Source organism: Pecten maximus, unplaced genomic scaffold, assembly GCF_902652985.1.
Source record: "Pecten maximus unplaced genomic scaffold, xPecMax1.1, whole genome shotgun sequence".
Taxonomy (NCBI): domain Eukaryota; kingdom Metazoa; phylum Mollusca; class Bivalvia; order Pectinida; family Pectinidae; genus Pecten; species Pecten maximus.
In genome coordinates this window covers 23210-38676 of record NW_022979476.1, presented here as the reverse complement: position 1 = coordinate 38676, position 15467 = coordinate 23210, and the positions used below count along the sequence as shown (strand labels likewise).

The window sequence follows — 15467 nt, the reverse complement described above, 5'->3', positions numbered from 1 at the left end:
GAAGGGGAACAGATTTTGCATAAATGGTGACTCTGACCCCCAAGGGGCCAAAGGGGCGGGCCCCATATGGGAAATAGAGGTAATTCCTTTAAATCGCTACTAGTCATAAAGTTATGAATGGTTTTTAACACAATTTAGTAAGAAACATCCTTTGGGAAAGGGGAACAGATTTTGCATAAATGGTGACTCTGACCCCCAAGGGGCCAAAGGGGCGGGGCCCCATATGGGAAATAGAGGTAATTCCTTTAAATCGCTACTAGTCATAGAGTTATGAATGGTTTTTAACGCAATTTAGTAAGAAACATCCTTTGGGAAAGGGGAACAGATTTTGCATAAATGGTGACTCTGACCCCAAGGGGCCAAAGGGGCGGGGCCTAATGGGGAAATAGAGGTAATTCCTTCAAATCGCTACTAGTCATAAAGTTATGAATGGATTTGAACCCAATTTGGTCAGAAACATCCTTTAGGAAAGGGGAACAGATTTTGCATAAATGGTGACTCTGACCCCCAAGGGGCCAATGTCAAGTTTAGTTGTCAAAGAAAATAGTTAAAAAACATTCTGATCAATTTTTGAGAAAGTGAAGTATGCAGAGATGAAAAAGCCCTGTCTAATTTTGTACTATAGAGTGCTCTCTTCCCTCTGTGTGTAACATTACCAAATGTCATGAAAGAGGCACAAGAATCTTGCATATCTAGGAGCTATTTTAGTCAACAGGAGTGTTAAAAACAGGGATATAAACAAATTCAAAATTTCTTCTATAAGTTTTTGGAAAAAACATTGAAATTATTTATTGATGTTGACATTTATTTACATTTATATGTTTTAAGAATTAAATATCAAATTGAAAAGTGTATTTAACATTACGAATATGGCATGACTTTAAATGTTGCTACTACTGGTTCAATGATTCATATGATATCCTGTTCTGTTGACTGTAGGTTTAGACGAAAACATCATCCCGGTTATGGCGCGAGCAAAGTCTGCGTCGGTCCTAGGAACGTCGGGTATGAACACAGGGTCACATTCTACCACTCAGGCATGACACCTAAATGTTGTTTGTAGATCAGGTGGGGCCGGTCAGACACCTCAACCTTTCACAAGGGGATCCATAGGGTTTTATAGGCCTGGACACACTCATCTGTCATATCGAGTCAAATCCCTCCTTCCATTCTCTCCACTTGTTTCCACTTCATGCTCATTTTCCATTTTCTTTTTTTCTAATTTGTTTCTCGTTTTTTAAATCACACCATTCATTCAATTATTTTCCATTTTCTTTTTCACCCTTGCTTTTCCATCCTTATTATTTCCCTAGCTTCTGAGTTATATCATTTCCCTGACCTCTTCCCTCCATCATTTCTTCCTTCACTTACTTACTTTTAGTTTTCATGTTCTCCCTCACTTTTCCATCCCTATTATTTCCTAACCTTCTCAAATCTATCATTTCCCTCACTCCTCACTTCTTCCCTCCCACATCTCTTTCCTCACTAACTTTCAACTTTCATTTTCTCCCTCACTTTTCCTTCCCTCCTCAACCTTTCCATCAAACTCCGTAGGTTACCTTGCTTTTGCCCTCTTTCACCCCATCCTCCACCAAACCCCTCTTCCTTCACCCCACATACTTTTTTCCTCTTAAATCCCTCACTCCCCTGTTTTATTCTGCCAATTAACTTCTGTCCTTTTTCTCCTCCATGTTTCATTATATATAAATAATTTCATGAACAAAAACCCACTTGGACTCTACCTACAATTTTATTCTCAGTGTTACTGTGTACTGTATTAAAACCCCACAATTCCATGGACAAACAATCCCAACATTAGACTGCATTCCTCACAAGTTGCCCTTGTAGATTAAGGAACCAACAGTTTTACGGACAAATATCCCCACAAAGACTGTACATAATATGTTATTCCTCAGTATACTAGATTAAAAAACCCACAGTTCCATGGACAAACATCCCCACATAAAAGGTATATAACTCATTAATGGTCATCATACCAAATACTATTACACCTCACAGTTACATGGACAACATTGTATATGCATGCATGTACAAGGAAGTAGCATACATTATGACACGAGAAAGTACATGAAAAAGTTGTATAATTTGAGACATTTAAACACATGGGATCTGGAAACATGTTATATTTCTCTGAATTACTGATCTGAGAATTAGAAAATGATTATAAAATAATTATATTCTGGGCATGTGTTTGTTGGGGATGTTCAGTTCTGTATACCATGATTTGGTTCTTTTGCCTTTTTTTGAAGTTTTGTTTTCTTCATTTGTTGTGTTATCACATTTTCTGTTATACCTTGTTCCACACACTCCATTAACCACTTAACTTTCAAATCAAAATTAATATCTTTGTTTGGCAATCCAATGTGATTGTATGGGATATCTTTTTTATGTTTATGAATCATATCATTAAATTTACTGGGACATTTTTTCATGGCAATAAAGAAATGAAAATACACTGTAAATAGTGAAAACCTTGTTACAATAGCTGAAATGATATAAATGAGCAAAACAGGACCTCTGGGCCTTTTGTTATACTAGCTGAAATGATATATACTGGTAGATGAGCAATACATGACCTCTGGGCCTCTTGCGATAATAGCTGAGTAATACAGGAACTCTGGGCCTTTTGTTATCCTAGCTGAAATGATATATAGCTGAGCAATACAGAACCTCTGGGCCTCTTGCTACAATAGTTTAATTGATAGAGCATAGCATTACAGGACCTCTGGGCCTATTGTTTTATGGATTGTATATTAATCTTATCAGTTCACTGTATTGAATCTAATGAACTGATGGATTATACAATGTATCTGTTTTGTGTTGATATTTCCCCCTTTTTTTGGTATGAACATCTCTCTTACCTGGCTAAACTGTCATTCTCTTGTGTTGTTGACTTTATCTTGAACACTATGATAACATTCGTATTAGATTGTAAATAATTTTAGATTCAGATCAATTGCCATTCCAAACATAAATGATAGAGTAACAAAAAAGAAAGATATTCATTAATATTTTTGAGAAAAAAAACCCTTTGAAGTTAGATTTTTTATGAATTTAACAGATGTGATTGTCATGATTTTAGAATATACAGTGACATGCCAGAATTCATTCTCGTTTTCATGACATCACATTTTTGAAACTTGGTAAATGTTGCTAATAAAATTATTCATAATTTAAAAACTATTTAACTCAAGTACCTGAGATTTAAGTACCTTTTGTCATGACCAATTGTCTGAATTACTGTCTGAAGTCATCGGTTGTACATGTATATCTTATCTGTTATAGGGCTAATGGCATTTGAATTTACAAAATATTTGATATGTACCATATACTTGACATTCTTTCATTGTGACATCTCGGTCATTTGCCCCACCATGTGGGTTTTTCTCCTCTTTCATTAAGTCGACATGTACACCTCCATCTGGTCCAAAAAAAGGAGATGATTATATATTTAACATATTTTGTTGACAAAAATGATCAAGTTAATAATTGTTAAATCAATAAATAATTATATTACTTTTTTCTAAATTCTTATATATTATTTTTAAACAAAGAAAACACTAAGGGGTAATGCTGTGCAGTAGAATATAGAGATCACCCATACCGAAATAAAGCACACTAAAGTATACTTTTATGCTACTTTAAGTATACACTTTTTCCTACTTTTTTGAAAAAGTACCAAAAAAGTATACTTTTTTTGTACTTTTCTGGACTTAGAAATTTTTCAGAGTACTTTTTCTGTACTAAATTTGGACTCTGAAATTTCTCAGAGTACTTTTTTTGTACTTTTCTGGACTTAGAAACTTTTCAGGGTACTTTTTCTGTACTTTATTTGGACTCTGAAATTTTTCAGAGTACTTTTTTTGTACTTATTCTGGACTTAGAAATTTTTCATGGTACTTTATTTGGACTCTGAAATTTTTCAGAGTACTTTTTTTGTGCTAAAATCTGACTTAGAATTTTTTGAAAGATTGTGAAAATATGGATGTACTTTTTTCCTACTTTTTTGGGACTTAGAATTTTTCAGCTAATGCCATTGTGCTTTTTTTGTACTTATTATGGACTTAGAATATTTTCAGACATTGCGAGGGGTTATAGCATATTAATATTTTCAAAATTAAATCTGACTTTTTCAGTCGACTACAAATCTAAGACTAAAAAAATAATACCCAGGATTAACCACAACAAATATCTATCAAATAAGATACAGAAAATTATCATTTGGTAATATTAAATGTTTTTGATCTCGTTTTTTGTTTTTGTTTTTGTTTTTTTTTTCTTTTTTATGTTCTAAAAAATACTTTTCATACTTTGATCAGTACCACAGAAATTTATCTAAAAATAATTAAAATTCAACAATTATTATCATAAGTATTTCACTTCAATGTACTTTGTTAGTAAGGTTCACACATTTTAACGGTGATTTCTTTGTCACTTTTCGTTTGTATTTCCATATGCATCTCAGAAGTAATAAACTTCACATTGATGAATGTTACTATACGTTCATGTGACGAACGTCAAAACTTAGCTCTATAAAATTTTTGTTCCAGATCGTTCTTTGAAGTTACAGTATTTTGGCTTTAATTATAAACTCTTTAACGGAGTTTAAAACATTTCGTTTATCCAAACGTTAACCTCTACCAGATCGGGGATCACTCTACGAACACACATGTGCCCGTGCCTGTAATACGCTTTTAATTCATTCAAATGAAATTAAAATCACCTGCTCTTTGTCTGCATATCATATACTTGCTGGATATACGTGGTTTTAAGATTACATCTGATAATTGCACCCGAAATCACGTCGTGTTCTGTCAAAATATTCACCGATATACTCGTATAAACATGTGTAATACTGATATAGTCACTCGGACGCTTCTTTGTAAAACGTATATTGAAGTCAAGCGCTGTGATGATCTCGATCTCGATATGGCTTGACTGACAACAAACAGGCATGATCAAGGAACAATATTCCGGTATTTAAATCAGAATTACATCGCATTCATTGAAATGGTGAAAGTGAACACAAAAAGAAAACTTTAATTTGTCTGATATTTATTTAGCAAGATCGTACGATAATTCGGACAACGACACAATGTAGCTGTACTCTAATATGTTGTAGAATGATCTCGTAGGAGTGTTGTGTGTACAAATAAAATACTCTATTGTATACAGAAATCAAGATCAATACCAAGATCTATCATAAATATTTTAATTGATATAGTAGACGGCTTGAATAACTGCAACACCAAGATCGATCAAAAATATTTCAACTGTTTTAAACTAAATCTTGAAACCTGTCCTGTGTGTTAAGCTAACAAAGCGATCAGGATATATATGCTTAACGTCGTACCGAAAGTTAATTTCACCCGTGGTGTTAATTAATATAAGCGACAGTCGACTGTAATGGCAAATCATACCTAGCTTTATTGTTTATTGGAGTTACCTGTGTACCTCCCGTCTCACCTGTACACATATTAATTGCCCCTCTTAGACTAAGTCTTATGCCCGCGGCGTTAATTATAACAATTTATATTGTCAAGCTTGACTGCCTTTCACTACGATCAGATCACAGTTGCCTACCCTCATTTAAACAAAACATCCGGATTACATAACAGGTACTGACGAGGCTTATTTATACCTGTGTCAGATTACCATCGGTCGGTTCACCTATGACCTCGGGGCCGTGATCTCGTTTGTTTATTTCGGTTTACGGAATCTACCGAGATTTGACGAGTTCGCTTCGTGCGATCATTTTGTGCAATGTGCAAGCTTTAAATGCTGAAGTAGTAATACCAAAAGTATGAAACAATAGAGATTAAGGAAGTAGAATATAAAAAAAACAAGTAATAAAAGAATGAAATCGATACAGTAGATCTCCGACAAAACTTTTTTTTTATCCCATGATGCAACAAACAGCGAGATTTTAGCGGGAAGTCTGATAGCCATGTTTGAATTTCACCGGATGTTTATCAACGGAAGAAACATAAACAAACACGATTTTGATATAGAATAGCCTAAAAACGAAATTCATTTTCTTGCCTAACTGAAGAAGATCGACTATCTGTCAGTAAGTGGCCAAAGAATATCAGCTTTCTTGTTGTTTTTGGCGACAAATGCTCATTTTGACCCGAAAATATCACAGATATCGCGACCAGGTAAGTTTACAATTTTATTATTTAAATCTATTTCGTCTTCTGCACGTTCCTACATCGTTTCACATTATATAGGTGAATAGGGGCCTACACATGTTAATATTAATACTTGATTACTTCGTGTTTCAGGGTTTTCATAATGAATTCATCACCGATTACAGTTTACACGGCCCGAGTTTAATTAACAAAGAACTGCTAGATCCACGTGTGTTTCAATCGTAAGTATTCAATTTACAGATTTATGCTACCATACGCCTGGGATTTTATAAGCATCCTGATTGATAGCACCCAAATATTGAGAACAAGAAGAATTTTATTTCTTTATTGACGAACTTCGACGTAGTTATATTGCATTTTTATTTCTGTCACGTAACGGTAAATTCGTAATATCTTAATTTTTATGACTTCGTTTTTCAATGGAATTTATTGAAATTTCACTTACATGTAAAGAATTATTTGCTTATTCATCTGATAATATTTACAGAATTTTTTGTAGTTGATTTCAAGAGATATTGCATAAAATTTCAAAAAAAATAGCAATGACATTTTTAAGTTAGAATATAAGAACGAAAGTAACGTCACATTTCGGGCAACATGTGTATATCTATTTTAGGGAATATATGTAAAAATATCGGTAAATGAGCTAATAATTGTCTACTATAGTATATGGAATTTGAAGAAAATACATTCAAAAACGAAGTCAATAAAATCCATTGAAAATTTGTTGTATGTCATGATCATGATCAATTCACAAAAAAATGATCTCAAGAAATGATTGAATAAAAAAAATCTGTGTTTTGGAGTATTTTGATAGTTAGTTGCATAATTTAAGATGAAACAAACTGTCAGAGAATTCTGGAGTAGCTTGATTTTTATTAAAGTACTTATCCTTATAATTAAAAGTTTTATGTTGTAACTTTAAACTTGTATACCTGTGGCTAGCTTTTCTTGATAAAAAGACTTCCAAGCAGACATGCATGTAATAAATGACAGTAAAGTGATCAGGTGCATATATAAGGAAAATTATCTACATTTTTATATTGAACAAATCTTCACAATTATTCTAAGTTTTGATATACAAAATATTTTAAAATTTTCTCTTTCTTCCAACAGATTATGCAGTACATTCTGAAGTGACGGAAAGCTTGAAGATATTGCATTGTGGTCCGAATTGAGGGCAATGATTCGCATAAAGCAAGAAAGGAATGAAGAGAATCAGACATTTTATTTTTCGAATTCACACTTACTTGGATTTGACCAGTTTAAGCAAGCAACATTATGCATATACCATACTTCATTGTATTCAGTATGCATTTATGCATTGTTTTTTATTTACATCTTTTTGTTGTGTTTCCTCAAGAGGAATTATGATTCGACAATTTTTACAAATGTTATTGCCCTTTTTATTTAGAATGGTATATTTTTTTTGTCTGGATCTCCTACATACACATGATATAAAATTGTGTTTTCCTGCTTGAAAAAAATATTAGAATAATTTATCAAAAGTTATTGCCCTTATACATAGATGTCCATCTGTAAATCCTTAACCTCACCCTTAAACAAATTTCGAGCTTATTAGATCCAGACTTTGCTATGGCATGAAATTATACTCAGTGGAATTGTGATTGGATAACTAATCTTGTATTTCAATGTTTGTTTTCACTTGATACAATTGTGCATTTCTCTTAGGAATGGGACTGATGTATGTATTGTTTAAGCATGCAGTATTCTCATTTAAGCTTATCTCCTATATTTTCAGAACTAATTTCCTACACCATTAAATTAAGTCCCTTTTTTGGTAATTTTTTCCTTCTTTTTCAGTACTTTTTTTATACTTTTTCAGTACAAATTTCCTACTTTTTTAGTACTATTTTCCTACTTTTCTAGTACTTTTTTCCTACTTTTCCACTACTTTTTCAGTACTAATTTCCTACCTTATTGGTACTTTTTTCCTACTTTTTCAGTCCTAATTTCCTTCTTTTCAATACCATTTTCCTACTTTTTTGATACTTTTTCAGTACAGATTTCCTACTTTTTTAGTACTATTTTCCTACTTTTCTAGTACTTTTTTCCTACTTTTCCACTACTTTTTCAGTACTAATTTCCTACCTTATTGGTACTTTTTTCCTACTTTTTCAGTACTAATTTCCTGCTTTTTCTGTACCATTTTCATACTTTTTTTGTACTTTTGTACTTTTTTTGTACTTTATGGACTTCCCTGTAAAAGTACTAAAAAAGTATAAAAGCACAAAAAAAGTACACCATCAATTTGGCCCTGTGCACTTTATACTATTATTGTACTTTTAATGTACTTTTTCTGTACTATATTTGTGCTTTTTCTGTACTTAATGAAAACAATAAAATGTACTAAAGGTATACTTTTGTTAGACTTTTTTTGTACTTTAGTACTTTTTTTGACTCAATTTGGAACCGTGTTGGAATATCGGTTCCAAATTGAGTCAAAAAAAGCATACTTTTTCTATGCTTTTTTAGTACTTTTTTCCCATACTTTTTTTGTACTTTATTTCGGTGTGGGCAGGTAGCCATTGTATAGTAAACATTACTTAGTGATATTATTATATTATTGTGACATTTTAAGGTTTTTGTCTATTATTCGCCTTGTAATATGAACAATTCAAGGCGGAAATGTCAGCATTTCATTTAGGATCTTGAGAATCTCTCAGCATGTATGAGTTAACATGTATAAAAACAACCAACTGGGACCACCTACCTGGTCTACATAGAATACATTTTCATATATTGTCATTTTGACAGACAAACATAGGGGTTCAACATGTCTGGATTGTGTTTCTTAATGCAAACAAAAATAATGCCATTATTTATTGGATTTTTCCGAAGTCCAGTGTGAAATGATATTTTGTTTGATGTGTTGTTCAGTTATGCTACAATGTTATTTGAATAATTCTTAGAGGCAAACTTTGCTAGTGTTGGACACTTTTTAGTAAAACAACTTGACATGAGAGTGTTGATTTGGGGATATTTATGCTTAAAATGATGCGTGCTACAATAAGAAGTTTTTAGGAACTTGCAAGCTTCGCAAAAACTGGATCCAGTGGGTCGATCCCCTTTGACCTGTGTGCAATTGAGTGAGAGGTAGATTTCCATTGATCTGTCTGCAATCAAGTGAGAGGTCGATCCCTATTGACCTGTCTGCAATCAAGTGAGAGGTCGATCCCTATTGACCTGTCTGCAATCAAGTGAGAGGTCGATCCCTATTGACCTGTCTGCAATCAAGTGAGAGGTCGATCCCTATTGACCTGTCTGTAATCAAGTGAGAGGTCGATCACCACTGACCTCGCTGTTATTAGGTGAGAGAGTAGTCATGATAACGCAAAGATGTCACAGATAATGCAGTCCTTTTGACGCTCAAGAAGATACCGATGTGTGTGCCTTGGTTGATCGATTCCAATAACCGGTGTCATGAGACTACCGTCAAAAACAAACATGAAGACATTAGATTAAGTTGTTTGATGTTACATTTGTGATCCACCTGTACATATTTGTAAATTCTTACTAAAAAATGAATTGAAAGTGAACAAAAAGCAACTCATTATGAACTGCTCTTTCGTCTTGTTGAAGTAGTAAATTAAGTTCAACTTCTCAAACACTATATCAAGTTTAAGCTTTCTTACGTGAAGCCATGTGTGGGTGATACAATTATTTCACCAGTTCATCAGTATTTAACATTAGTGTAAAATAGGTACATTTAGTTTAACTAGTCAAACACTATATCAAGTTTAAGCCTTCCTTTATGAAGCATTGTGAGGGTGATAAAAGGATGTTGCCGGGTAAGACTCGGATATCAAGAACAGAGTTGGTGAGACAAATCAGAGAAGGAGTTCCGTGATTGTGTACCAATGTTAACTTTATGTGGAAACATTTTTCTGCTTGTAATTCCTTATCATAGCATGTATTATGCTTGTTTTTGTTTTCGTTTGTTAAATTGCACTTTTTTGCATGTTTTTTTTATCGTTTTAATTAGTCTCCGAAATTTCACATGAAACTACATGTCCAGTTGTTTGTACCTATTATAACGGTGCTGTTATTTTAGCAGTTCTCTAAATAATGATTACCATAATGAGCAGTGACTCCATAAATTCACGTTTTTAGATTAAGATTACGCTTATTGCCGTTTAGATAAATATATGTATTTCAGCGCTATCGTAAATTAATATGACACTAATTTCTAATCAGTTTACCTGAATATACATATTTTAGTGATATTTTGAATAAAGATTAAACTTATTGAAGTTTCTGTAAAGCATGACAAGTATTGGGAGGGGGGGGGGGGGGGGGGGGGTAAGCTACTGTTTAAAGCTGATTATGATGATTTTTCAAAAACAAAAATGACATTCATTTTAATCAAATTGAAATTAGCAGTTAAAGTCACAATACCGTGCCCCTTTGTTTTATAACTCATGAGTCAAACCTCATTACTTTGGACACATCAAATTAATAATTTACACACATCTTGTGGGAGTACATTTGTATATTGCTGCACCTCTTAATGTACATGTTCGTCTGTCAGAATTCAGCAGAAGAAAACTTTTATGTGGAGATTTTATAGTCATATTCCTTTAGGTATATCATATATTTAGTGATAACAAGATATGTGCATGGTAAATTGTTTGGTGTCTGCCAAGCACATGGTGCACATTCATTGAGAGATACTGAAAAAGCCCAGGTGTAATTGTATGTTTTGATATCAACCTTTTTGATTGGTCAATGTCATCTACTGTACCATTATGTGTGTCCTGTGTTTGCAAATATGTTTTTAAATTTAAAATTATACTGTTGGAAAATAACAGAAGTGTTACTGGATGTTATATGTTATGGTAAACTGCCATAATTGTCTCAGCGTTTTAGACATAGGCTCCGTAGAAAGCATTATTTGTTGATGAACTATTATTGCTTTGGTAATTTCTGTGTAGTTTGTTTTGAAAATTAATGATCAGTAAATGAGCAACATGTAGATCTACATTATCGCATTACCAGGGCCCAGTTATTCAAAAGACGATTAGCTTAATCACTTGATTAATGCTAATCTCATTCCTCCTTTACTTCAAAACCTGAGTGTTACTACTCGTTAAAATGGTAAAAAAGGAAGAAACTGGCCAGTGTTATAGTTTCATATAATTTTGTCAGTTTTATCAGAAATGATTTTATCAGGATATTAGAATTGTTGTTAAACTGTGATTAGCCTAATCACCTTTTGAACAACTTGGCCCAGTAGTAATTCATTAATGTTAGAGAGTTTGAAGAGACATTAGACATGTAATTTATCAGCAAAACTTCTTTGACTTCTTTATTTTAAATATTCAATCAGCCCAAAAAATAGTTTGTAATGCAGTAAAACCTTCAAAAACGAACAGGCTTAGTACAATTTTCTGCTTATTATGAATTGAATTAAAATTCTGAAATTTGGCTCATCCTAATATATTTTGAAAGTCTATAAAAAATCCTGATATAGCAAACTATCCCCTCTCTGGAATTCATTATAAACAAGTGCTATTATATGCTGTTAAGGTAAAATATTCTTTGCCTTGAAAATTTTAGACAAGTGAAATCTCTTCTTATAAATTCACAAGACATGCAGGTATGAATTTTATGTTACCTTATATTCACTCTTCTGGGTTATGTAGCATTCGGAGGTTTCAACATGGTGCCGTCATTACGTCCCCTGGAAACCCTACACAACAAACTAACGATGAGAGATATGGATTTATTCTTTGGGCGAGTCACCACTACCAAGTTTACCGCAGTGTCCTCTCCGCCCTATGGGTCGTCATCAACCACACCTGTCGTCTCACCAAGACCACCCACTTTTATCAAAGGTTTGTATCATATAATTTCTCATTCCTTCCTAGTGACCTGAATGGATGAAACACATATGGTTAGTTATGAAGGTTTGGAGATTTTTTTTCTTTTATTTCAAAATTATTCCCATTTATCTAGCAATAGGACTACTAATATGTTTACTAAGAATAACTTGCGTATTGTATTACTGACATGGTATTTTACTTTTTGTAGTCACAGTACAGTAGAAACCGAGGTAAAATATTAGTACGGTCATCTGACAAAACGTTTCCCTAGTGCATAGTAGATCGATTAACCTGAATTCATATTGTTATTTGTCTATGAACAATATCTACAAAGTTTATACTTATGAGTGAGCTTGTTCTGTTTTCTCTAGGTACAGGTATCAGCCTGCCTTCCTCGAGTAACTCCAGCGCTGGTCCTTCATCACCAACATCAGGATCAACACCAGTCGACCTCGTCAGTCAGCTTCGTCTCTATATCAAAGAGATAGATTCTGGTCAATCAGAAATGCTGACAGGACAATCAGAAACTGATTCCAGCCAATCAAATGAGTTGACTGAAAATAAAACCGACAATTTTGGTAAGACCTGTCCGGTGGTCGCAGACACTGATGTGGCTAAATCGTGTGAATACACTGGAAATAGATTCAAGGTCAGTCAGACAGAGAACGGAACACTTCCAGTTAAGTCTGAAAAAAGTGACCAAGCAGAAGTCGCCGTTTCTAAAACAAACTGTCAGCCAGACTGGGTTAGTTCTGATACACAAAAATCAGGAATGGGATCAGATACAAAATCAAAACAGATCAATATGGAACAGGAAGTGACATCACACGAAGAAAGAAGTAATACTGAGTGCTCAGGCGGAACTGATTACGATAAAAATGACAAAGAAATCGGAAAAACGAAAAAGTCTAAAAATGATAAATTTGTAATAGATACTGTAAGTGATGAACAACATCATTGTTGCAAATAGCGGAATCTCAGTTATTCATGAAAACGTTTTTAATTGGTTTGAGATGTTGGTGTTGACCGCCACCACAGTTTAATCGAAAGATTTACCTCTAATATGAAAGATATCTGATTATCAACATAAAAAAAAATATTGTCACTGCCTATGTCATCGTAAGTGGTGATGTAACCTAACTGCATGGGATTCTGTCGATTTTTAGGTTCTGGTGAAACTGAAACAAAGTTGGAATAAGTTGTAGCGCATCGCAGTATGATAAGTTATTCCTGTCGCTGAATACCCACAAAACGTGTTCTCGTTGGATGCTGAATGGAGCATCATTTATGGATTTATTTTTGTGTGCTTTTGCACAGCTATGATACTGTTAAAGATAGCGACATAGAAACACTATACACTAATAGATGAATATCAGTAATACCTTTTCCTATGTATTAACTCTCATGGTATATATATAATTATCAATAATAATACCTATGTAGGAACTCTCATGGTATATATGTCAAATTATAAATAATAATTCCCTTTCCTATATATAGTAACTCTCATGGTATATAAATATATATAATTATAAATAATGACTTTTTCCTATGTTGTAATTCTCATGGCATTTACCTTTTCTATTACTGTAAAAGTCACACACAATTTTTCCCTGTAGGACTTAATTGTGTTAGACTTTTAACTTTTTACATCTAATTATACATGTATTGGACTCGGTTGTTGGGATGTGACATATTCTATTATGATGATTGTACAAGTTTTTAAGTGTGAAGTATTCAAATATGATTAATGTACAAGATGTTGAGATGTTAATTATTTTATTATGATAATTATGTGAGTTGTGGAGATGTGAAGTATTCTAGTATGATAACTCTGTGAGTTGTTGAGATGTTAATTATTTTATTATGATAATTATGTGAGTTGTGGAGATATGAAGTATTCTAGTATGATACAGTGTAACTGTGTGAGTTGTGGAGATATGGAGTATTCTAGTATGATAATTGTGTGAGTTGTTGAGATATGGAGTATTCTAGTATGATAATTGTGTGAGTTGTTGAGATGTGAAGTATTCTAGTATGGTAACTGTGAGTTGTGGAGATGTGAAGTATTCTAGTATGATAACTGTGTGAGTTGTTGAGATGTGAAATATTCTAGTGTGATAAGTGAGTTGTGGAGATGTGAAGTATTCTAGTATGATAACTGTGAGTTGTGGTGATGTGAAGTATTCTAGTATGATAACTGTGTGAGTTGTGGAGATATGGAGTATTCTAGTATGATAACTGTGTGAGTTGTGGAGATATGAAGTATTCTAGTATGATAACTGTGTGAGTTGTGGAGATGTGAAGTATTCTAGTATGATAACTGTGTGAGTTGTGGTGATGTGAAGTATTCTAGTATGATAACTGTGTGAGTTGTGGTGATGTGAAGTATTCTAGTATGGTAACTGTGTGAGTTGTGGAGATGTGAAGTATTCTAGTATGATAATTATGTGAGTTGTGGAGATATGAAGTATTCTAGTATGATAATTATGTGAGTTGTGGAGATATGAAGTATTCTAGTATGATAACTGTGTGAGTTGTGGAGATGTGAAGTATTCTAGTATGATAACTGTGTGAGTTGTGGAGATATGGAGTATTCTAGTATGATAATTGTGTGAGTTGTTGAGATGTGCAGTATTCTAGTATGATAACTGTGTGAGTTGTGGAGATGTGAAGTATTCTAGTATGATAACTGAGTTGTGGAGATGTGAAGTATTCTAGTATGATAACTGTGTGAGTTGTGGAGATGTGCAGTATTCTAGTATGATAACTGTGTGTGTTGTTGAGATGTGAAGTATTCTAGTATGATAACTGTGTGAGTGGTTGAGATGTGAAGTATTCTAGTATGATAACTGAGTTGTGGAGATGTGAAGTATTCTAGTATGATAACTGTGTGAGTTGTGGAGATGTGAAGTATTCTAGTATGATAATTGTGTGAGTTGTGGAGATATGAAGTATTCTAGTATGGTAACTGTGTGAGTTGTTGAGATGTGAAGTATTCTAGTATGATAACTGTGTGAGTTGTTGAGATGTGAAGTATTCTAGTATGGTAACTGTGTGAGTTGTGGAGATGTGAAGTATTCTAGTATGGTAACTGAGTTGTGGAGATGTGAAGTATTCTAGTATGATAATTGTGTGAGTTGTGGAGATGTGAAGTATTCTAGTATGATAACTGTGTGAGTTGTGGAGATGTGAAGTATTCTAGTATGATAACTGTGTGAGTTGTGGAGATATGAAGTATTCTAGTATGATAACTGTGTGAGTTGTGGAGATATGAAGTATTCTAGTATGGTAACTGTGTGAGTTGTGGAGATGTGAAGTATTCTAGTATGATAACTGTGTGAGTTGTTGAGATGTGAAGTATTCTAGTATGATAATTGTGTGAGTTGTGGAGATGTGAAGTATTCTAGTATGATATCTGTGAGTTGTTGAGATGTGAAGTATTCTA

The 15467-nt window shown here is 33.4% G+C and overlaps 1 protein-coding gene across 1 annotated transcript; it reads left to right on the top strand.

Annotated features, from left to right (window-relative positions):
* Positions 1–617: 617 nt before the first annotated feature.
* LOC117318694 (inositol hexakisphosphate and diphosphoinositol-pentakisphosphate kinase 1-like) lies at positions 618–13845 on the top strand. The gene is made up of 3 exons (XM_033873651.1): positions 618–1005; positions 11840–12031; positions 12391–13845. The coding sequence occupies exons 1-3, from the start codon at positions 966–968 to the stop codon at positions 12987–12989; spliced, it is 831 nt and encodes a 276-aa protein (XP_033729542.1). The 5' UTR covers positions 618–965; the 3' UTR covers positions 12990–13845.
* Positions 13846–15467: the final 1622 nt, after the last annotated feature.

Coding starts and splice junctions, on each gene's coding strand:
- LOC117318694 (XM_033873651.1), top strand. CDS start 966: ATGGCGCGAGCAAAGTCTGCGTCGGTCCTAGGAACGTCGG. Junction 1,006..11,839: donor GTCGGTCCTAGGAACGTCGG/GTATGAACACAG, acceptor TGGGTTATGTAG/CATTCGGAGGTTTCAACATG. Junction 12,032..12,390: donor ACCACCCACTTTTATCAAAG/GTTTGTATCATA, acceptor TGTTTTCTCTAG/GTACAGGTATCAGCCTGCCT.